The 23,794-nt window shown below is 39.5% G+C and overlaps 3 protein-coding genes across 8 annotated transcripts in view; 1 reads left to right on the top strand and 2 right to left on the bottom strand.

Moving 5' to 3' along the window:
• The window catches only part of si:dkey-264d12.1 (coiled-coil domain-containing protein 50), a 33,243-nt gene extending 30,156 nt beyond the window's left edge, over positions 1-3,087 (bottom strand). The window contains exons 1-2 of one of the 3 annotated variants that reach the window (XM_036559398.1): positions 2,557-3,087; positions 1,862-1,947 (exon numbers count right to left, since the gene is read on the bottom strand). In XM_036559398.1, the coding sequence (XP_036415291.1) occupies positions 1,862-1,922 (61 nt within the window). In that variant the 5' untranslated portion in view covers positions 1,923-1,947; positions 2,557-3,087. The remainder of the gene's footprint in view (positions 1-1,861; positions 1,948-2,556) is intronic. The other 2 variants (XM_036559401.1, XM_036559399.1) reach the window with 2 other exon arrangements.
• Positions 3,088-8,246: 5,159 nt separating this feature from the next.
• Positions 8,247-11,227, top strand: uts2b (urotensin 2, beta). The gene is made up of 4 exons (XM_036559311.1): positions 8,247-9,062; positions 9,340-9,450; positions 10,652-10,695; positions 11,008-11,227. The coding sequence occupies exons 1-4, from the start codon at positions 8,954-8,956 to the stop codon at positions 11,116-11,118; spliced, it is 375 nt and encodes a 124-aa protein (XP_036415204.1). The 5' UTR covers positions 8,247-8,953; the 3' UTR covers positions 11,119-11,227.
• Positions 11,228-11,623: 396 nt separating this feature from the next.
• per3 (period circadian clock 3) overlaps positions 11,624-23,794 on the bottom strand; it is a 31,811-nt gene continuing 19,640 nt past the window's right edge. For all 4 annotated transcript variants that reach the window (XM_036559307.1, XM_036559308.1, XM_036559309.1 and 1 more), the window contains 12 exons: positions 23,601-23,709; positions 23,228-23,356; positions 22,159-22,267; positions 21,175-21,301; positions 20,684-20,820; positions 20,515-20,598; positions 19,276-19,509; positions 18,151-18,821; positions 17,767-17,959; positions 16,879-17,059; positions 16,267-16,417; positions 11,624-14,180 (listed from right to left, as the gene is read on the bottom strand). In XM_036559307.1, the coding sequence (XP_036415200.1) occupies positions 14,046-14,180; positions 16,267-16,417; positions 16,879-17,059; positions 17,767-17,959; positions 18,151-18,821; positions 19,276-19,509; positions 20,515-20,598; positions 20,684-20,820; positions 21,175-21,301; positions 22,159-22,267; positions 23,228-23,356; positions 23,601-23,709 (2,260 nt within the window). In that variant the 3' untranslated portion in view covers positions 11,624-14,045. The remainder of the gene's footprint in view (positions 14,181-16,266; positions 16,418-16,878; positions 17,060-17,766; positions 17,960-18,150; positions 18,822-19,275; positions 19,510-20,514; positions 20,599-20,683; positions 20,821-21,174; positions 21,302-22,158; positions 22,268-23,227; positions 23,357-23,600; positions 23,710-23,794) is intronic.

The raw sequence follows: 23,794 nt of genomic DNA, 5'->3' as shown, positions 1-23,794 counted from the left end.
GGCAGTCTCTTCAGCAAGCCATTAGGAGGAAAGTGTGGAACGGCATTGACATTCTTGAAGCCTTATCAGCACCATGCAGCCTCACGGCCACCTCCACCGCCAGCAATGACCGCCATCAATGGCCTACAGCACTACTCATGCCAGACATGACTAACAATACCAATGCATTTCAGTGACTTATCACTACATCTGACATTGGCATTCAAGCATACTGGCTTCATCCTTTGTCTAATATTTCATTAGACAGCCTTCATCACCAACCCATGTCTGGAACAGGACTAACGCATCAGACATTAAACCAAAACAAATCAAATTCATACAGTTTTCTCCTTTCCCCAAATGTACTGCCTAATTATTATTACACTGATTTTTCAGCATTTGTACAATTCAAAACAATAGGGCTACATTCACATTACCAGGTTGAAGTGGCACAAATCCGATTTTCTGCCCTAATGTGGCTCAGATCTGATGTTTTCAGAGCTGTGTGCAAATCTGATCTATTCAAATCCGACCTGAGCCACTTTCATATGTGGTCCTAGATCGGATACGTATCCGATTCGTGGCCAAACAACCTTAATGTGACGCTCAGATCGGAATTCATGTGTTTTTCCACTGTGCGCGCGCCATCGTTCAGCGTTACCATGGCAGCAGCGCCGAACAGATGTTAAAGTCTGTAAACGGTGGAAAAGCAGCTCATCTCACCTTTTTCTCCTTCGTCTCGCTCTAATAATGAAGCTGAGAGCTGATCAGAGTTAATTATCTTCTCAGTGAAGCTCGTTCTGCTCGTTAGTCTGTGCTGATGATGCACGTGATTCATTCACGTGACGTTACTGAGCAGGATGTGCTCATGCGGCTCATTTCAGGGCGCCGGTTTGTTCACATTAATGACAGATTTGAACCACTTACCTAAACGAGTGTGAACCATCGTGTCAGAGAGATCAGATCTGAGCAAAAATTCGGATTTGAGCAATGAGGCCTGTAATGTGAACGTAGCCTAAGAGTGGTTTGATATGATATGGAGCATTCTAAAGAGTTTACCCAGCTTAGATTTCTTTACAATGTAGGCATTACGGTGTCTAACGCAAACATAGCCATTTGATTTGCTATCCAAAAAGAACAGTATACTTACATGTATCGTAAACAATGTCTGAAGCGGTGTATTCATAACCATTTTGCATAACAGCTACCCGTGAGGGAGCTTTTAGAGGCGTTAAACTCTTCAGACGTCTGGTTCCTATCACCACCATTCTGACTCTGTAAGTTTCTCTAGAATGGAGCATTTCACACCAAACCACTCTGAATGACTCTGCAGAAATTTTGAGAAATTGATGGAATTCCTCTTTAAACTGTACGTTTCAATTCCTCACTTTCACTTTTTTCACTGCTGTCGGAACAAAACCTCGTATCTCCAAAATGACAACTTTACAGAAGAAGGAAAAAACCTGCTTTACTGTGAATGTAAGTCAATGGAACCAAAATTTTTTCCAAGTCATTTTAGGTCATTTCATTCGGTCCATTCACCATGAAATTTACACACAATGTAAAGGACAACAGACATTTTCAAAATGTGTAAAAAAGTGAAAAAATGGAGATACAAGGTTTTGTTTCTGACAGCGGCAATAACTACATAACTTCATAGGAGTTTGGTAGTTCAGAGTCTGGAGCTTATAATGTGTAGTAGTTACTAAATAATAAGTCTTAAGATTAATAACTGGATGATTATCATCCAATTATTATGGTCGTATCAGCTCAAATGCAATGACAGAACAAGTGAACAACATTTATGCCTCAGCGTGGAGGACTGAAATGTGACATGACGGAAATGTTTGTTGTGGAAATGCAGTTAAGCCGAGATACGCACCGTCATAGACGTGGGGCAGGTGGGATTTGTCAATCTCAATCTCAGTCATGGCTGCGTTCATGCTGTGGTCACAGCTTCATGGCCCTCTGTGGAGAGTGAAATCAAACATTGGAAGGCATTTTTCACAGACACACCTCCTGTTTACTGGGCTCAGCTGACAATGTAGGCTACTGTCTTTCTTACTCCAACACTGAGACATAAAGGCTGTTCATATTTCTAATCTCCTCCAATCCCTCAACAATACATTCTCTATTGAGCATGTTTATGTCATGTTCATGAAAATAGGTCTACAGACAGTCATAGTGGGATAATTTGCCAAAAAGGTCATTTCTACTAAATCAAATGCATTTATAAAACAGGCATTTTAGCACTGATTATTACATTTGAACAGGTAACATTAACAGTTTGCCCTTAATTCAATCAATGGCAGTTTACTGTACAATAACAAGACACAACCAGCGACTGAATCAGTCTCATCCGCCAGTTTTTCATTCGAATTTCCCGTTCCACCTTAAACGGCGCAGCAGCTGCATTCTCCTCTACAGGCGTAGGAATGAACCTACTAGAATATTTAAGGTGGAACGGGAAATTCAAATAAGAAGCTGGTGAATAAGAAGCAACTTCAGCTCTGTAAGCACAACAGCCATAATTCACCACAAAAAGAAAGAAATGGTTAAAAAAATGTCTGTTTTCACCTCAGAAAACTCGTTTTACTCGTCTGCTCCTCGAGCGGAGGTTTGTTTTGTTCCTCTACTCGTCGCACATCATCAACCGGCACCGAGACCTGAGGAGCATCCACAGCTCGTCCGAACCGAGCCGAGAGTGTCAAAGCGCCCAGCTAGCGGCAAAACCCGTCAACGCTCATTCAGACAGGCTGCGCACAGATACCGAACAAACAGAGTAAGACAAATATCCAAATACGGCGGCGAGGCGCTCTAAAGTGCGCTGGAGCTGAAATAATGACACAAAGGCGAAGTAGCAGAAGTTGTTGCTGTGGTTTCTGCGGTCTCTGTGTAAACAGCGCTCTGCGCGCCCCCTGCTGGTCATTATGAGAATGACGCGTTAAACCAGCGGCTTGTCTCAGCGGGTCGAAACTCACTGAACTTCCCACAACAAATAAAAGAGCTTATCCGGGACGGATCACTACGGAAGTCCAGAGAGGCCATGAGGTAGTTACAATTTTCTGGATTGTAATTTTGAGATAACGAGTTACATATCTTGGTATCCCGAGATAACAAAAGTTGTTATCTTGAGATGACCGGTTAATTATCTTGTGATCTCAAGATACAATAATAATAATAATAATAATAATAATAATAATAATAAATTTATTTTTATAGCACCTGTCATGCTGGTGGAACCTCAAAATGCTTTACAGACAGATGATAAAACAGTCATACAAGAAATCATGAGTGTTTATTTAGTATCAGAAGAAAATTAAGCAGATCAAATTAGAAGATAAACACCATCAAATGCAGAGTTTTAATTAAATGCTGAGTTAAAGAGATACATTTTTAGATGCTTCTTAAAAGTGAGCACTGAGCTTGACTGACTAATAAAAGGTGAACTGAGCTTCACAGTTTAGAAGCAGAATAACTGAAAGAGTCTCTCCATGTTTTCTGTATTATACAGAGGGTTTTTGCAGAAGGTCAGTATCTGCAGTGTTGGAACATAAACAGACAGACACTCTGTGATGTAAGCGGTGCTTTAAGGTCACTTTGAGCTTTAAAAACTAGTAGCAGAGCTTTAAAATCTATCCTGAAAGATATAGGCAGCCAGCACAGTTCTTTTAAATCAGGAGGGATTTGATCTCTCTGTGTTGTTTTTGTTTGGATGCTGCTGCCAGATTTTGTACAAGTTGTAAGGGATGTAGTTTTTTTAGGAAGTCCAGTGAGATGAGCATTACAGTAGTCAAGTCTGCTTTGTTGCCTAAAGATAACAAAAATAAAGTTGTTGTCTTGAGATAACGAGTTATTTAACTTGTTGTTTCAAGATAACAAAACTGTTATCTTGAAATAATGAGTTACTTATCTCATTATCTCAAGACAACAATCCAGAAAATTATGCTCATGGCCTCTCCAGACTTCCGTAGATCCTGAAGGAAGGTAGAGGAGAAAAACTCGCCCATGTTTCTAGCAGCAGTTTTATTAGCAAACTTTGTCAAAATAATGACTGACAAAACTATTAATTATTTCAACACAGTCATATATATAGTCATATATAAATTTAGATAAAATAAGTTATCTTGACGTACTACACTGTTAGAAATAAAGGTTCTGTGCAGGTACATTTTTCGTTTATCAAGGTACAAACAATGTAAATGTACCTCAAAGGTACAGCAGTGGATTTAAGATCCAGTTGTGAACCTTAAATAAGATTTTCCAGGATAAAAGTACATTTTTGTATCTTTTCACAACTGAATGTTTTAAACAGTAAAATAAAAAGTCTGGAGACGAGACGGGGTGTGTGGAGTCAGTACAACTTAGAAAATATCATTTCAGTGGATTATGGTACAGTTATGTTCCCTGACTGAAGGTCCTGAGATGTATCCTTGAGGGAACCACCCCAGTGACAGATTAGTACCTTTATTTCTGAGAGTCTATGGTATTATTCAGAGATACTAAGCCTAAATATCGACAAGACAATAAATTGATATATGAATTAAATGCTACTGCTTTGTTGAAAGTGTTATTGTCATGGTCACTATAATAACAACAGTACCAAGATAAATAATAATAATACTAATACTAATACTACTACTACTAATAATAATAATAACATTATTAAATACATTTACATAACATCATGTGATTAATATAATCACAATAACTACTGACAAAATTGACATTTCAAATGTTTTTATTTTACTATCATGTGTTTATTATAGTTTATAAAAAATGAAGTAGAACCATTAAAGCCACAAATCCATTTTAAAATCTAACATTTAGTGTTTAGTATTTAGTGATCCTCTTCTGAAATATAGAGGGACGAGAATGAAATATAAATGATATTTTCTGTAAAACTCTTCATGATAAATAGAAGCAGGATCCACCAGAGTCTAGACATTTCACCACAGACAGACAGACAGACAGACAGACAGAGAGACAGCCAGACAGACAGAGAGACAGCCAGACAGACAGACAGACAGACAGACAGACAGACAGCTCACCCTGACATGTTTAATATTTCATTTTTGTGCTATGAAACAAACTTGGCTGCCTTTTGGTGACTTTGTTACTTATGCAACACACATTATACACAATTCTGTTTTCAGCACTTTTTCATTTTTATCACAAAAACAGACACAATAAAAATACAGATTTCTTTCCATACTACAGTATTGTCTGTGTATGATGTATGCATAATGTGCTAATTATGATAAAATGCATAATATATTCGCAAAACAGATTAGCTAATTAAATCCATCCATAACAGAGCTACTCAAATCACTGTTTTCACCACACAGACTTAACAACTTTCCTCAAAAACAAACTAATACAGGGAACATTTCTGTGTTTTCTACAGGAGTTTCTACCTGAGACAGTGGTTTAAACAGACACTGAGAGAAGTTCTCATTAGAGGACGAACATTTCTAACAGAGTGAACGGCTGAGCTCTATAGTGCCCCCTGTTTACAGCCCACTCTGTGTGTTAACTGCTGTCATCGTGCATAAATCTGTGTTTACTGTGTGTCAGAGCATATTAAAGTAGTTTGTAGCACTTTTCGTAAGAACCAAAGGCAGTGAATCACTAGAACATTCGGTTGAGGTCATATATTTAAAATGACACGTCCACAAGCAGCTGGACTCATTTAATCTGGTCTGTTGTTTTATTCAGGACCCCTCTATAAAAAGTAAGAGGCCCTACTACTAAATATAACCTGATATATATATGTGTGTATATATATATATATATATATATATATATATATATATATATATATATATATACATACACACACACACATACAACACGTTTCAAAAAAGTTGGGACTTTGGTAAAGTTGTGTTCTGCTAATAAACACACCTGGTGGTTAATTGGCAACAGGTCAGTAACATGACTGGGTATAAAAAGTACATATTTGTATCTTTTCATAACCGAACGTTTTAAAACATAACAGTAAAATAAAAGCCTGGAGACGAGACGGGGTGTGTGGAGTCAGTAAAACTTAGAAAATATAATTTTAGTGGATTATGGTACAGTTATGTTCCCTGACTAAAGGTACTGAGATGACCCCTTGAGGGTTCCACCCCAGTTACAAGACGTGGACTGCCCCAGTGATGGTTTAGTACCCTTTTTTCCGAGAGTGTATGCCGTAATCAACGTTATAAACAAGAGGTTCTTCAGTGTGGTTTTCTAGGGGTGGAGAGGGAAAATCACAGTCCAGCAGAGAGATGCCAAAAGAGGGATGAAAGCAGAAAGTTTTGTCACCTCACTCCTAAAGCTAACTTTGATCTTTCATTTAGAACAGAGAGCCCAGGCTCATGCTGGAGTTAATGTTAGCATAGCTTGCTCCAGTGTTGGGGTCATTACCCCCCACCCCCCACCCCCCAAGAACAAGTTACTAGTTACTTCTCAAAATGCATTGGGTTCATGCTACTTAGTATTTCCTAAAAAAGGAATCTTATTACTCATTACTTCTACATCAATCTGTACCAAATTATCTCACTGCCCTCTCAGATAATTTGCTTGCTTCAAGCATATTTATTTTTTTCAAATAAACCAAAGTATCTGCAGGTATAGTGAGTTATTTCACTTAGTAGATTTCTTAAGATATAAAAAATACATAGAAATAACAAATAATCATAAAATATTCTTACAATTGTCTCATAACGAGAAATATTAGATGATTTTACGTGTTGAGACATCATTTTTTGCAGTGTAAACGGATGTGCAACTCGGGAGCCCAGAATCTCAACTAATTTAAAGATGTGCGTCCCGGAGGCCCCATTCCTGTAATTTGCCAAGACCCACTAAATTCACATTTGTCAACATTTTTATGAATTTCTATGAATTATTTCCTTCTGCATGCAATAAAATGTACTGTACAGCCTAATGGGGCAACTTTAATGCTTTAAAGCTCCATAACAGAAAAGCTATTTATAAGATACTGTTAGTAATGGCTTCTAATATAGCTAGTTAAATATAGAGGAAGTATATCAAATTCACACTACACATGAAAAAATTCTATCTTTTTAAAACACAAATATTACAAAAATAGCTGGCATTGTGTACAAAGACACTGAGACTGCTTTGTGTGAGGCCACTGCAGCAGCAGTAAACAGGGCCACACCACACACGGCATTTAGCTCTGTTTAAAGTCAAATCAGTGCTCTGACCATTTCGAATCCACTTCTTATTCTCACTGTTTGTCATTCGGCAATGCACAGAGACTAAAATACGGCTGTTGTAGCTCAATGTTTCAGCACTACGATACACTACAATAAGTGCAGTAGACAGCTTTATACTGCTAACGCTTAACTGGAAGGAAGAGTGGCTCTATAGTTTCTTTGTACTTTTTGCACCCCTGCTGCATTATAATGCCATATAAATGAGCAATTATTAATATGACCAGTGATTCAAAACATTTGAGTCATGGTATATATGATCACTCTTACCAAACTGATTCAAAATCAGATTTCACAATGCTTTTCAGACTTTTAACCGGCTTGGACTAAAATCCTTTTGCTTTGAGTGACTCTAAACCTTAATTATGTTTCTTTTATTGAAACAAATGATTGAAACTTTCATTTTGTCACTACCAAAACAATCATAACACAACTGAAACTTTACTCAGTAACTCACTGGTGATTGTTTCAGTAGTGATAATGTTAGCTGATTTTGAGCAGAACTCAAAAACGCTAGCCAGTACGTGATAGTATAACAGTTGTACACATAGAAAATCATAATATTTTTCATTGAAACGCTAAGAACATTTACTTAATAGCAAAAAAAACGTGTTTCAGTGGTGACAATTCATAATGTTCACACTGATTTTCAGACTTTGGGACACATTTACTTCAAAACAATGGGATCTAACTCACCATGTGGTAACGAGGGACAGGGATGCAGCCCCACTTCCTGCTCTAAAATACAGGGTCGTGGCTAAAATAAGGCTCCACCTACTGACTAAAATCCCATGTGTTTCGGTCGTGACTTGAAAATGTGGGGCAGCTTTTTATGAAAAAATGTTTTATTTTTTAAAATAAACTCATGACAAATCTAAATCTTTTAACATCACTTTAAAAGAAATTAAAGGATCTTTTTTTTTTTAAAAAGTTGAAATTTATAGGGATAGGGTTTGGGACAGCCACCTTCCAATACAAAGTACCCCATAATTAATAATCTTCTATTTATTTAGCTCATGACTATCGGAATTTATATTTTGGTTTAAATAAACTGTAACATAATCCACATAAATATCTAAGATCTGAATACTTATATTCATTTTTTTAATAGTTTTTTTTTTTTACTGTTGATCTAATTCAGTAGAATTGTCCATTTAATAAATACTTTTATTGCATTACTGTGTTGGATATACTAGATACCCAAACCAGAGCTGACCCAAAGGGCAAAAGACTTCCATAGCAAACGTCATCAAAAATAATAATAATAAACATCCTCTACGTCACAAGTCCTAAAAACAGAAGCGCCAGCCTTCGAGCCATAAATCGTAGGAGCCTCTTAAGGAAATTAATGAAGTGGGCAGTTTGCCAGGCCGTCTGCCCACCAAACTCTGTGATACAAACTGCTCTCTCGCACCTGCGCTCACTGGATTGATGACGGTGGCTGAATTACACAGCAGAGTGGTAAAAATGCAGAGCGCAGCCTGACGCCTGTGTTTTATTGATCCATTTATTCAAGCGATCGGCTGGCGCAGAGTTGGATTTACAAGCAGCAGCACATGCAGATCCAGAGAAGTGGGGAGGACAGTGAATGAGTGGAGGGAGAGAGGGGGGGTGATGTTAGGGCTGGACAGGTGCTTTGACACCTCACTGAGAGAGGGGTATATAAAGGCTGGATAGAAACTGAGGGAGACATTTAGCTGAGGCCTTCTGCTTGACCGACAGACTGTCCATCTCCCGTTGAAGCGATGCTGTGTAAACTGCTGCTGTCCTGCGCTCTCCTTCTCGCAGCTCTGGAGCCTCTTTTAGGGCACCCAATCGCACACTCGGCTGACATCATGTCCTACGCGGGGCCTGGTGAGTGCTGCAGCGCACAACATGACTTGCTTTTATGGAATCATCTACCACTCTCGTCTAAAATTTCTTTCTTTATTTATTTATTTATTTATTTTACAGCTTTCTACTAATTATTTGAAACCTGTGTAGAGCATTAGGATCACGATAGAGTCAGTTTATAGTCATTCAATATTACATTCATTTTATTCATGCATATATATGCAGCTATACTGGTTTTGTACAGTTAAAAACTGATTACAAACTACTGATCGATAAAATTTTGACTTTGATATTACAGTGTCCATAGAAGAAGACCAGCTGGTCAGCCCAGAAGAACTGTCCTATTCTGACCAGTTGTATTTGTCCAATGGCTACCCTGCACTCCTTACAGGAGATATCAACAGAGAAGGTGAGCCAAAAACATTCTGACTATGACTATGTTATGACTAGGCTTATGACTAATGCTTTAGTTTTCATGTTGTTTCACTTCTTATTCTAATATGTCTGTATCCCTTCAGCTTCACAGCAGTGTTTGTTATTAAATACATTTTGCTTTATATGCTTTATATGAATGCATTCCATCAAACTAAAACAACAGTTGTGCAGCCCATTTTTCAGCATTTAGTCTTTCCACTCTTTGCCTTTATTATACCGTTCACTCATTTCAGGAGATTTGCTTTCAGTTTCTCAAAGAAATCTGCAGAGATATTTTTCACACCTCTAAAGTTCAGTCTCAGAAGTTGGTTTGCATTCTCTGCTTTTCACGATCCCAAACACATTCAGCGATGTTGAGGTCTGGCCAGTCAACCCTTCTGAGAACATCAGCAGCTTCTTTGCTTGATTTGCAGGTTTCTTTTTCTCAGCTACACATCCTTTCAGACCCATAGAACTGAGTTGTCTTCTCACAGTGGAAGGATGGACAGAAACACTGGTGGATGTTTTCAGATCTGAAGTAGCTTGACTTTCTCCTCTCTCTCAAAGATGAAAGCTTTATGTGCTGTTTATCTGATCGGGGCAGTTTTGGTGGATCTACCAGGTCTTTCATGCGAAATAATGCTTGAACAGTTTTGGAAACTTCTGCTTTTTCATTTTTGTTTTTCTTCTTTTCCTTTGACTCTCCCTTTTCTTATGCAAGTGGATAATCTTATACGTAATCTCCTCAGAAATATCTCCAGAAGGCAAAAAAAAACTTGTATTTAAAGGCCGCTTTGACTAGAAAGTAAATGAAAGGTGGTCCCTGACTTTCGTACAGCACTCTACATATTTCTTCCTGTATTTCTATATAGGCTGTTGTTCTATATAATATAATATGTACATTGTTAACAATCTAAAGGTGAATGAACACCTACAGTGTTGAATGAACACATTAGCGTTCATTAGCTGCACACAAATGAACACAGGTTTACTTATCACTGGAGATTTTACTGTGTAGTACTACATTGTCATAAAGATAACAGTGTGGTTAGCAACTAATTATATTTACTCAGTTACATCTACTTAATTTAAATGCTATTACTTTTACTTAAATGCATGTAAGCTAAGGCTCAGTGTGGACTCAGTGCAGAAGGATGGAGGGCTCTGCTCTAATGACTCTTCTTTTTTTCTGACAGGTCTCAAAACAGCCAGCTTCATCCCAAGCCAATCGGTGAAAGACGTAAGTGAAAATGTGGATCAACGCTGAATTTCTCTAGTGTAAAGCCTTTCTAGACGAATAGAGGCTGTTACTGCGGTAAACAGGGACAAACTCCTCATTAACACCCTTGATTTCAGGAGAAATGATGGTGTTCACATCTGGACATGTATGTTTACAGTGTTATTCAGAATTATGCAAGCTTTTCAATGTCTTAGTGTAAGTTTATCTTAAAAACTCAAATTCAAAATCTGTAAAGTGACGTACAAAGAAATCATGTCGGTGGCTACTGATACCAGATCTTAAGGTATTCAGTCGTCTGGTCTTGTCTTGCAGGTCATGCTGGAGAAGCCTTTGTTGAACCCCCTGAGCCATGTCCTGGGTGGCAGGAAGCAGTACCGGAAAAGAGGAAGCAACACAGAGTGCTTCTGGAAGTACTGCGTCTGAAAAAAACAAAACATCCACACACAGAGACACAGCATATTGCACATGTACAGCCACACACTCTCACATGCTTTGCCAAAATGACTGATGCAAAAACGTCTTGAAGTAGAGACGTGCATAGGTAGACTTATTGAATTATCTAGATGCTCATTTATTTTGTACACCCACTTTGGCACACGTGTAAATATGATACAATATTTGAGTGTTAAATATTAATAAAAGTTCTACGTTTCAAAATAGTCTGCAGTCGTCCTGTTTGTAACAAATAATTTTCTTTCAGATATTCTTTCTCAACACAGCAAAATTTCTAGGAAATATCTGCAGATATCCACTGGACCAGTGGGTCTTAAACTGGTCCCGCAGTGACCCCCAGACGGTCCACATTATTGCTCTGACCCAACTCACAAAACACAGGGATGTGGACCATCTGGAGGTCCCTGTAGACCAGTTTAAGACCCACTGCACTAGATAACGAACTAACTTGCAATGTAGGCATGAGGAGGGAGCGTTTCAAGTCACTGTGGTCTTTTATTTGTAATTTTTTTTCAAGGTGTCACAAAATACTTCCCTGAATTCAAGACAAAAATGGTTATTTCGTCTTTTTTCCTTTTTCTGTATGCCCGTTTTGTATTGTAAAATACATAGTACTGTTATATACATTTATTTTGGCTAAAAACTGTACAAAAAAAAAAACCCTATTTGTGTTCGGCCATAAAACTGTAGAAAACAGCATTCGGCATCGTCGGCACTGATAGTGTTGCGTTCTTCTATATGCAGGCCCGCCTCTCACGATTTCAACACCAAGGCCATACAATTAGAATGCCTCAATATGACCGACAGACAATGGAAACACTAACTAAACACCAATCTGGGACAAGGAGGGAAATCACAGAGAACAGACTCATGAGAAGACGAGAGATTCCATACAGAAACACGCCTTTTTTGGCATAACATTTCAATAAATAAAAAAAAAAAGAAGAATTGTGTGGAATCTTAATAGGGAATTTTGTTACGGCATTTCAACGACTCTCGCACTTTGCCTTTTATTGACTATAGACTGTGAAAGCAAATAAACATGGACACAGTGTCACTACCACTTCTGTGAAGCACCAAAAGCTACTAAATAGCTAATAGCTCCCCCTTGTGGAGAATCTTCAGCAAGTGAGTTGCAAGCCAGGTCCATGAGGTGCTTTGCATGTTAAAAACAGATGAAAAAGGTAGAGTTGAGCCCTAATGCTGGTTGTGCCTGTGTTTCTCAGTAGGGGTCTTGTGTGATAAAGTCTAGCGCTACATTTTCTGCTTCAGTTCGATAAGGTACTTGACAAAACTGTGCAAAAAACATGATTTGAATAGAGAATTATCTAGATGTTGTGGGATTTGTGGGACTACGAGATCTGAGTGCTTTCTACCTTACAAAACAGTGTTTGACAATGCCGTGTGGCCAAAACATGGTAGTAGGCTACACAGGTTTTGAAGGAGTGCTCTAGATTTGCGAGTCATGACATATGAGATAGGGAAGAGCAAGCTGGGAAGTGCTAAACTGAGAAATATTAAAAATGATGAGAGAAAAAAGAACCACTGAATCATTCAGTGCTGGAACACAATGTAACCAAGAGCACATCTAAAAGAAAGCATAACTTGGTGTGAATTTTTAAACCTTTCACCTTCTATTTCACTGACTCCATCTGGCATTTCCCCTGTTAATGAATGGTTTGTGTATAAGGACCTGGCATCAGTGTTAATCTGAGCTTTAGCCATTGTCAGGGTTTCTTCTTCAAGTTCTCCGCTCTGTATTTTGTTACCAACTGAACCGGCTCTGAACTTCACCAGAAAGTGCTGACTGGTCGGACAATAACACACTGCAGCTAAAATGACTCCCAATTAGGGTAATAATGACTGAATCTGTGGAGCAGAACAAAAGTGAAAGCCAAGTCGAAAAGGAGAAATGAGCTAGCATGTTGACTGCAGCAACTTAAGGCCCCGCTTACGTGATCTTCTCTGAAAACACATTCCCTCCTGAGTAAGAGGACAACACACAGTTTGAGACACCTGCAGGAAAGCGTATGTGCGGTGTGGGGCTGATGGGGAAAAACCAAAAACATACTGAGGTTTCCAGCTTTTGGGGCTGAGGCAGAACACTAGAAAAATAATCACAAGTTAAAGCAGCAATATACAGTGCACTCCTCCACTTCTTAATCAGACTCCTCGCTGAGCAAAAGCACAATCTGGCCAGTGCGAGACGAGATGCTCCTTGCTGTTGGAGCTTTATATGTCTCTTTGAATGTGCACTGTCTAAAGGGAGTATGCAATACATAGTTGGATGGAGGGGCCATGAATGGACCACAGTCTTTATACTTCCATAGATGTGTCATGTGATCAGGCAGCGAAATAATTAAAACTGTCCCAACAGCATTCATCAATGTTGTAACGCACCGCCAACACATTGCGCCAGGATGCCGAGGATTAAAACCCTGTGTTGGAGGATCAATTCTCCACATAATACAGATGGAGGAATCAAAACTAGAACCACAACAATACAAAAATAGGAATCAGAGAAAAGTATTCAAGCATACTGATATAAATACAAATTCACAGTTGTGTGGGTCCATCATTTGGAACAATCGATCACTGGGAAGAGAGTGGAAAAAAAATCCCTCTCCTCTGGTCTTCACACAGACCATACAATTGCGAACGTGGAATGGGCCTTGTTCTCTGTTTTATAAGGTCCCAGTAGTGAGGACGCCCCTCAATTCGCATCTGTGCAAAGACTGAGTGTTTCTAGTGGCACAGAAACGCAAACTCCGCCTCCTCTAGACTCCTTTCTGACTAGATAAACATGATTGTGTAAGAGGAGAGAAGGAGGTCTGGTTGAGGGAGAGAGCAGCGCTTGGCTGGTCAAGTGCTGGGGTGATATGGAATGGGGAGGGGTGTCAGGTGTCAGAGGTGGGTCTGTTGTCCTCTGTGGGGCAGTTCTGAGGGGACGAGCTGTCTGGAGTCGGCAGGTTCGGAGAGTCAGCTGCCACGTCACCTCCCTCCAATCCGGCGGTGTTACAGCTTACACAACCCTGAAAAAAACAAAGCAGACAGTTTTACTCACTCTGTGGAAATCAACAAATATATTGATATACAAACTGATCACCTGAGCTTTGCATGGTAAATCCCCACACAATGTAGCATTAAAGCCTTCGCAAAAAGTCAAATTTACACAATTTTTCACCTGAGCCCAAACATTAACATATTTAGTTTGTGTCTTTAGTTTTGCACTGGAGCTACTAGGCTAATGCAAATAATACGTAATTGAAGCTTATTACCACCAAAGTCCACACTTACCATGTTGAGTTGTTAAAACAGCTATCCAGCAGAAAACAAGAGTTTAATATATTATTTAATTATTGTGAAACACAGTGTGGTTTTCTCAGCCTTGCTTCCATCGTCCAATGTTTCCAGTATTCAAACCTGGAAATCTTACTCTAGAAACTATGTAATAATTCCTGCGTGACAGTTTTGTCCATTTTGGCTAGAGTCTCCCTTTAAGTAACCTCAAATAGATTTGCCTATGTGACAAACTGTGATCTATAAAAATATAGGCTTTATTGAATGGCAGAATTTGTAAGCGTCAGCTGTCATACCCTGTCCACCTCAGCAAGTGTAATGATAACTGACATCCAAAATAAGCCTTTATAAATCCATCTATATGGGTTTATTTCACTTGTCATGAAAAGCTTATGTAGGTGTCGTGTAGTCATAGGTACACTGCCCTTGAGTGTTACCAAAATGTTTGTCATATAGTATCACACTACATATGAGGCAAGAGGACAATCATGACAATTTGATAAACATGACTGTCCTCTTTACATGAACTGCTGTTTTTCTGAAAACTGTAACTTTTCAGATAATGAGTTAAGGTTCTTAGAGGAACGCTACTATTATGTGTAACAGATCACATAAACTACCTTTAGTTTTCATTTATTGTTAGCTAGAGCTGTAGGAACTATTTCATTAATGCACATCAGTATTATTCAGAGTAGGGATGCACCATTATTACTTTTTTCCTTTCCGATATGATACCTGATCCTTAAGTATCAGCTGATAGTTGATAGCTGTTAGATGCCTAAAAAACCTAACAGTGGCTTATTATTCAAGAACGCCTCTTCACTTTGAATAAGGACGATATTTAAGAACTGAAGCCAATTAAAACATTTTTAATTAATCAAAATACTAAATACACAATTGTGTGTGTGCACAACTTATGTCTGAATTGCCCAAGTCATTTTTTTCTGTTCGTTCCATACAGTCATGCTTTCCTCTACAAGTGTCAGACTCTGGTTAATATTACAGTCATTCACACTATAAATAGCAAAAGCTGAGCTTCAGGTTTTCAGCTTGATGCGAGGCCAGGCCACAGAGAACACTGTTGTATGAAGTAGCTGATCAGAAGAGGCAAATGGTGTTGTATTTCTGGGATGTGGGATGTTAGAGCTGGTTCCTCTCACTCTGGCTAATGATGGCAGGATGTGCTGAGTGATCTGGTGTGTGAATCATGTCGCTATTTTTAATCCTTTGTTTATAATATGAAGGCTAAAAGCAAAGATGTAATATAACAGTAGCAAGTGGGTTTTGGGTGATTTTGGAGCTGGATTACTGGCTGATGGATGGTCAAAGGTGGATGAAATCACTTTGGATTGTGAGAGCAGAGTCTGATGAGTGATCTGATATGTGCACCACGTCGCTGTTTTAAGCCTGTGTTTATAATATGAAGGCTAAAAGCAGAGATGTAATATAACAGTAGTGAATGAGTTGTGGGTGATTTTGGAGCTGGATTTCTGACTGATTGATAGTCAAAGGTGGATGAAATCACTCTGAATTGTGAGGGCAGAGTCTGATGAGTGATCTGATGTGTGAATCATGTCACTGATTTAACCCTTCGCTGGAATATTAAGGCCAAAAAGCAATAATATCAGGATTCTGGGTGATTTTCTGAGCCAAATTACTCACTGATGCTGACATCACAGCTCAATGACATCATGCAAGCTAGCTAGGGGCAGGTCTGCTGAATGTCATATGTGTATCATGTCTGCAGCTTAAACCGATGTGAAGTTATGAAGGTCACTTCTAGTCTTCTAGGGTTTTACGGGTTAAGGAGCTCCTAACCTGTGTGTTTATCTCCTCTGGGACAGTGCGTCGATGGATCCAGGAATGCACCTCAGCCAGCTCCTCCTTCTGCTCCTGACTGAACCAAGGCTGCATGGGCTGCAAAAGCAGCAGCTTCTCTCTGTCCTCCTTCAGGACTTGGGCCTGGTCCCTGTACAGCGACACACACACACAAAATAAAACCCATGGTCACATGCACAAGCACACACATTCAAGCACAATCTCTCCGCACTACAACACACAAACATGCCAACTAGTGGCGCTCAACTTTCAAATACAAGTGTCAGAACAGACATGAGCTCTGTGGGCTTCAGCCTTGGGACTACTTCTCCATCCACAAACTGTGCTCATAAAACATCAAGTCACCTCAACCAGTGGAGCAGTGGTGGTCTCATTGTAAGCCATCACCTGAAATCACCTACCTCAGGGTAACAGGGTGGACAGTGCAATGAGACAACTAGCTTGAAGAGAACTACCTCGGCGAGTGTGACTGGCAGCGCTAATTCTTTCTCCTGTGGACAGAGATGGCCCAGACAGTAATGTTCCTCTCATGTTCTTAGAGGATTGAGAGGGGAACCCGGGTGAGGTGAGAGGCTGTCTGGGACTGGGTACCTGGGATGGATCTGATAGGTCATCATGACTGGTTCTGGGGTGTGTTGGATCATGGTCCACAGGGAGTTCTCCACACACTTTTCATAGGTGGCGCGCTCCTGCGCCTCCTGGCTCTTTCTGGCCTTCCGTGATGTGTCTGATGAGTCATTACTGGCAAAGTACTTGCTGCTGTTGCTGCTGCCTACATGAGAGAAAGGTGTGACTCAATCAATTTACAGTTCCTTGAACAAGCAGAATACAAAATGCATAGCGCATAGGGATGGAGACAAGGAGCTGTTTATTGAATGAGAGCTGCTAGATGAGACTAGAGCGTGTAGCGCACTTAAATAACGCACTAAAGTTTGGAGAAAAATAATATCTACCCTTTCCATCAAATGTAGTAGATCAGTCAAGACATGTTTGGTGTCCTATAGTTTAGTTCTATACTTTTACACTAAAGTTACAAGGCAAATGTAGCTAACAAGAAAAGGTTTACACCAACCAAAGAGCATCATGCAAACTACAAACCTAAATCATCACAGACCTGCCTCAAACCGGTTGTCAAGTAACTGCATAATTGCAAATTATTTGTTCATGTGGTTCATGTTCATGTGATTTCTGACACTGTACTATTATCTATAAAAATGGAAAAAAGCACATTGCAAAAGCAATGTAACCAGCCTTAACGTCTGAATTTTATCCATACTTTTGGGCATTCTTATAGATAAGACTATGCCAATATGTCTTTGCTAATTGAGGGGAAAACTGTGTGAATCAGATTTTTTGCCAAACTATTGCTTTAAATCAATGGAAAGTATGCTTCTTGATTTATATCCTGTTCCAACAGCACTTGTACTTTGTAATTTTACTTGACACATTGCTAGATTCTGTTTGTGTCTTGATTTGTACCAGTATGGCTCGTAGAGGTGCCATTTGAACCCAGGCCCGAGCCAGAGCCCAGAGACCCTCCAGATTCTCCGGATCCGCTCCCCGAGGCATTGGATCCAGTGCCTGAGCGTGCGTCCTCATGCAGCAGCAGATCCAACATAACGCTGGAGGTAGACTGAGCATCTTGGTTACCAGACTCACTGGGAGCATCCTCCTTCAAAAACAGCGAACAGCTCTTAAAATCTAAGAAGTACAATATAATCTACAAATGTTTACTGAATTAATTTTTCCTCTGAGGTGCACATAATTTATGCATTATGTTGAATTCTATTTAAAGGAAATTTAAACTTTCCAATATATGGGTCCTTCAATGAAAGGACTATGGTGCTGAAGTGAGTGGCTTACTCCCTTGGCGAGCTGCTCGTGCAGGCTCTCAGGTCGGCCGGTGCTGCTTTGTGGCTCAGTCGTTTTGGGCAGTTCCTCCTGCAGCAGGTTAAGCTGGAGTGGACTGCTGGATCTGGAGCTGGAAAAGAGGGCTGTAGGCTGTGCAGCATCCAAGTCTTCCCCTTGCCATGGGGACAAGATTGGGGAGCCCAGCAAAGTAGTGGGGGCTGGGGGCATCCCACTGGGTCCCGCCTGAGGAGAGGTGTCAACCGTTGACATGCAAGGTGTCTGGTGGAAGGAAGAAGGAGGCCCTATGCCCTGTATGCCTGGTACGCCCTGGGGGTAAACATAGTTGGCAGGATATGGGAGGATGACTGCCATAATAGGGAAGGGGTTCATGACTTGGACGAGCGGCTGCATGGGCTGCATCTGCTCAGGCTGCAACACCATCGGCACTGTGCCTGGTGGCTGCTCTACACCTGGTGGAGCCGCCATGGGATAGTAGGGGGGCTGCACGGGCATCAGCATGGGCGAGATGAAATTGGGCTTAAAGGATTCGGATGAAGAGTTGTTGGGAGCGGGTGAGCAAAGTGGTGGGCACATGCCTGGCCGCGAGGCATCGCTGTCAGATGAGCACTGTGGCTTCGGCCGTTTGTGCTTGGGCTTGCCTGAGTGGGATGTGTTCCAGCCCCCTGCGCTCAGAGAGACAGGACAGTGTGGGGTTAGTCTACAAACTATTTCAGTCCTCTATTAAGCTTTTAAATACTCAGAAAGGCAGTGTTTAGGTGCAATGTGAACAATTTGTTTTAACAATAAATTATGCTTATTTGATCGGTCAGTATCAATTTATGAGTGTGCAAAGACAAACATGTTGAAAATTTTGAGGCAAAGCCACTTTAGCTAGGAATATATTCAAGAAAGAATAGAGAACCGTTCATTTATGTAGTCTACTGAACCTTACTGAAGTCCTATTTAAGCTGGATTAATTTCGTTTAAATTACAGTACCTAGACAAAGTACTGTAATTTACATAATCATCAACAAGATCCACTGTTATTGAAGGTGGTGCTTGAAGGGTAAAAGTAATATGAAGAATCAGGTCGTGTCCTTTCAATCAGGCTGTCAGTGAGAATTTTGGGAAACTTGCCATTGTCCTGTTGCAGGTAGGAGCTAAAGGGGCTCTCCAAGATACGATGTCTGAAGCGATCCACATACTCCTGCTCCTCTTTCTGTGTGTGTGCCGACAGCACCTCCTTGGTGAGCCCCACTATATGAAACTCTTCCTGGGCTGCAGAGGAGGAGCTAGGAGCTGGTCGAACTGGGGCTGGAGCTGGGTCAGCTGACTCACTGCCCATTGGTGCATCCTCTAGAGCAGTCACTTCTGTTAGAAACAAAAAGACAAAAATAAGGTGCAGAAAAAACTTCACAGGTTTCAAATGAGCAGTAGGACAATTAAGGTAATTTTATAAGCATCCAATGTCTTGTTACATTTTAAATCTACACTGTATAAGTTAGTATTGTTTATAACTGTACTGTGCCTACAGAACTGCTCAAAGGTTTTGAGCAACTTATCATATTAATGATTTAGTTACTGTACATAAAACAATAACGGTAACACTTTCTATGAATGTCATGTTTGTAAGCATCTATAAACACATTTATAACATGTTATAATGCCTTCATACGGCATTATAAACATGATTATAAACATTATAAAAATGAATTACACTGGATTACACTTTATAGCCATGTTTATTATACATTATGAATTGTTAATATAATGCATTATAAGTAGTGTTGATAACATGTTATACTGTCAGTGCCAAAGAAGTCAGTCCCAGCTTGGAGAGCGTAAAGTAAAGACAAATACCAAGCTAACGGTGGTGTACATTACCTTTCCCACATTGGGTAAAACACTGATGGCAACACTAGTTTAAACTCCGACATTTGAAGCCTGTAATGTGCTTTGCTGTGAATGTTTTAGTGTTTCAGTAAATCCTTCAGTAAATACTTCAACTTGAAGCCTCACTCTTAACACTGGAGGAGGCTTTAGTACAGTACGCTTCACTTTATTTAGAGCGGACAAATACGACTTATGAGCTCTTATAATTTGCTATGAACAGTACTTATAATGTATTATGTTAACAATTCATAATGCATAATAAGCATGGCTATAACGTGTAATGCATTTTTATAAATATTTATAGCCATGTTTATAATGCCTTATGAATGCATTATAACATGTTATGAATGTGTTTATAGATGCTTACAAAGGTGACATTTATAGAAAGTGTTACCACAATAACTTGTACGTATGTGTATATGTATGTATATACAATATAACATGATATGTCTGATATGTCTTAGGAAGTATGTGGTCACTGACCAGACTCAGGCTGGGGAACGTGCACGATGGTGCTACTGTAGCTGCACTGGCTGGACACAACACTCATGGCCTCCAGGGTGGGGCCTGGAGGGGGAGACATAACTGAGGATGACCCCACTTTACTGAGGATGATGACATGCCCTTACAGATATAAGCAATAGCTGTTTACCGTCACGATTGGCTACGTCCTCCAGAGGGGCTGCAGGGGGCTTGTCTTCCTCTGATGTGGAGGAAGAGGAGGAGGTAGCGATGGAGAGAGTTTCACTCTTCCGTTTCAAGGCAGGACCACTGCAGCTCTCCAAGTACCTGAAGGAAACAAAAGTTCAAACATTAGCTACAATACTCAAAACTACTGTTGCATGTTAATATATAAAAAGTTACAATAGAGTAAACAATTCAATACTCAGTAACTTTTAATACTTTCATGTCTTTATTTAAACACCTTAACACTACACTACGCTGCGTGTTCTAATCTCACTGTTAATCTTTCCTTCAGAACATGCTAGATGATGCCATTTATAAATTATTTAATTACTTATTTGATTAACTTAAAGAGTCTTTAGTGATACTGACAGCACAGTGACAGTACAGACGGTATCATTATTGAAATCAAAATTATGGCATTGCAACAACATTATTCCAAGAAGGTTCAGGATTTACCTGATAATGCTGTCTACGCAGTTGATCTGCTGGTAGGATGGAATGTGCGTCTGCTTCCTGTGCGACTCTTCTAGTGACGCCTGGAGACTCTGCACATGGCCACCACGAGGAAGAGGAGCTTGTGTTTCTGTGGAACACAGAAGGATGAACACACACACACACACACACACACACACACAACAAAGCTCAAATACACACTTACACTGGTTCACAGTGATCGTGCTTGTAAACTCCAATTTATTCATTTTTTTTTATAAACAACAATTAATACTTCTGTATGTAGAAACGTGTAGTGATGTTATGACCTGATGTTAAAACCTGCCATGTGACTGTTTTGGTCATTTTCTTTAACTGTGGTAAAGTTTGTCCATTGTGGGATTCAGCTGATACAGAAGTGCTTATTTTTATTTTAATTCTCTGTTACGTTTCTGCCTTTCTATATAGTCTTCTCCTTGTTGCCCTTATTTTGACCTGTAAATAATGTGAAAAATGAATGAAGATTTTTTTTTAAGCTGTTTGTGTGGCAAACTACTCTTTTGAGCAAGCAAACACATAGGAATATACTATCACTTCAGTTTTCCTTTATTGTTACTCTGATTAAACAAATCAATAAAAGTGCTTAGTGAGCCGAATTCTTTTTTGAATGTGTTTACAACCATAAGGCCTGCAAGGTGTTTTTTACATAGTGATATAGTGATAGAAAATAACAACCTCGTCGTATCGCCCACCTCTAGTAGCACCTGTCCCAATACATTTTATTACTACCAAAGAAGGGCAGGCGCACATCGTAACTGTTCTGGAGCAGATTTTACTGAGTTAAGAGGATAAAGTCTATGACTGTATTGCAGACAATCTGTTAATGTACAATTTACAGTAGAAAACAGGAAAGAATGAACCAAAACTATTAGACAGTAATGCTTAAGAGCTACAATGGTGTCTGGAGTGTGAATGTACAGTATGTGCCTATTTGTTGTCTTATTCTACCTGTAGTGACTTTTCCAACAGGTGTCAGCTTTCTCCGAGAGTCCAGGTAAGCCTGCTGGCCACCGCTCTTCACTTTATTAACATTAGCACATATCTGCTGAAGGGTCACCTACAAACAGCACAAACATCACAGCTATTAAAATAGGAACCGAACCTGTGTTCCTCTAAAAAGCTCACAGGATATCAATATTAAACTTTAACATGTAATGTTGATTTTATAAGCAATAACACACCTGTTGACTAGAATAATATTTTAAAACATTTTTTTATTTTTTAGTATGACTTGCACACAGGAGTGTATGGGGCTGTACAGTACATCATTTTTATTGTTATGGAGATTTGAGTTTCTGCAATAAATACATCATTAGAGCATTAATGACAGAACAGGTCAAATTACATCATACATGCAGCATCAGAGAGACGTCATTACATTACCAGCTTAAACTGATAGAAGCCTCATGAGTGTCTCACACAGAGACAAGTAACTAAACTATTTGGCTGGAGAGCCAGTTACAAAACTCACATGCACAACTTAAGACGTATCCAGAACTATAGGCCTGTAAAAATGATTAAATATTAGGATTGTTTTCACACCCAATACTGGGTTTTAAGCCAGTAATTTCTACTGTCACAACAAACTTATTTGATAACTAAGCAAAAATTAATAAACAATATATTTGTTCTTGTCTGCCTATAGAAAAACAAATATATATTTATTTGATTTTGCAGATGTTAGCATTACACTTCTTTTTATTTTGCACTACAGTGAGTGGTGTTTTTGTAATTTTGTGCTATTTGTTTAAAGGAGAGGTTAGTTAGATTTCTATGTACACATCAAAAAAAATAAATAAACCTCTGTACTTGTATCACATCCAGTCAGAGGCAGAGGCACACTATTTAAATAATAATTTATTGCTTCTCATATCATATATCATCTTCATGATATCCAACAGCTTTATCAAACAACACATTTTATGTCAATATCATACAGCCCTAGTACTGTATATTCAATAATTCACAGTTAGATGGTATGTAAAACCCTTTATTAGTGGCAAAGCCCCAGACTCACAGGTTCTCTGTGTGAGTCCTCCCACAGATTTCCGTTGCTGTCGCTGGATGAGGCCACGCTGATGTAGTGCTCGTGGGAGCCGTTACTGCCCAGGCTGCCGTAGCCACTCGAGCCGTTGTTGTGGACCGGCTAAGTGAAAAAAACAAGTAGGTGATGTTAGTATTAGGGCTTAAATTCAAAGGTTTTGCAAGATTTGAGTTGGATTAATAGAACCAGCTAAATAAGCTTGAAAACTGAAAGTTACAGCTATTTTTAAAGACTTGGCTGCATTAATAGATCAGGGGGGTATCTGAACCAGTGATACATGCTTAGGTGCATTTAATTGTTGAGAGTTGAGTGTGAGACTGTATAGTTCAGTCCTACTCTGACTTACCTGCAGGAAAAGTTTGTAGATAATGGCCTGCAGTTCCTTCACATCCTCATGCATGACTAGGGGCTCCAACTTGTTTTGTGCAGCAAACACATCCTCATTCAGAGGTCCACTGAAAATACACATGTACAAACAGAGAGACATACGCTTGCATATTATTATCTTTATGAAGGGTTTCCCAAAGTACTATGTATCAC

This window comes from Colossoma macropomum, unplaced genomic scaffold (assembly GCF_904425465.1).
Source record: "Colossoma macropomum unplaced genomic scaffold, Colossoma_macropomum, whole genome shotgun sequence".
In the NCBI taxonomy this organism is placed as follows: Eukaryota; Metazoa; Chordata; class Actinopteri; order Characiformes; family Serrasalmidae; genus Colossoma; species Colossoma macropomum.
This window is presented reverse-complemented; position numbering and strand designations above follow the sequence as displayed.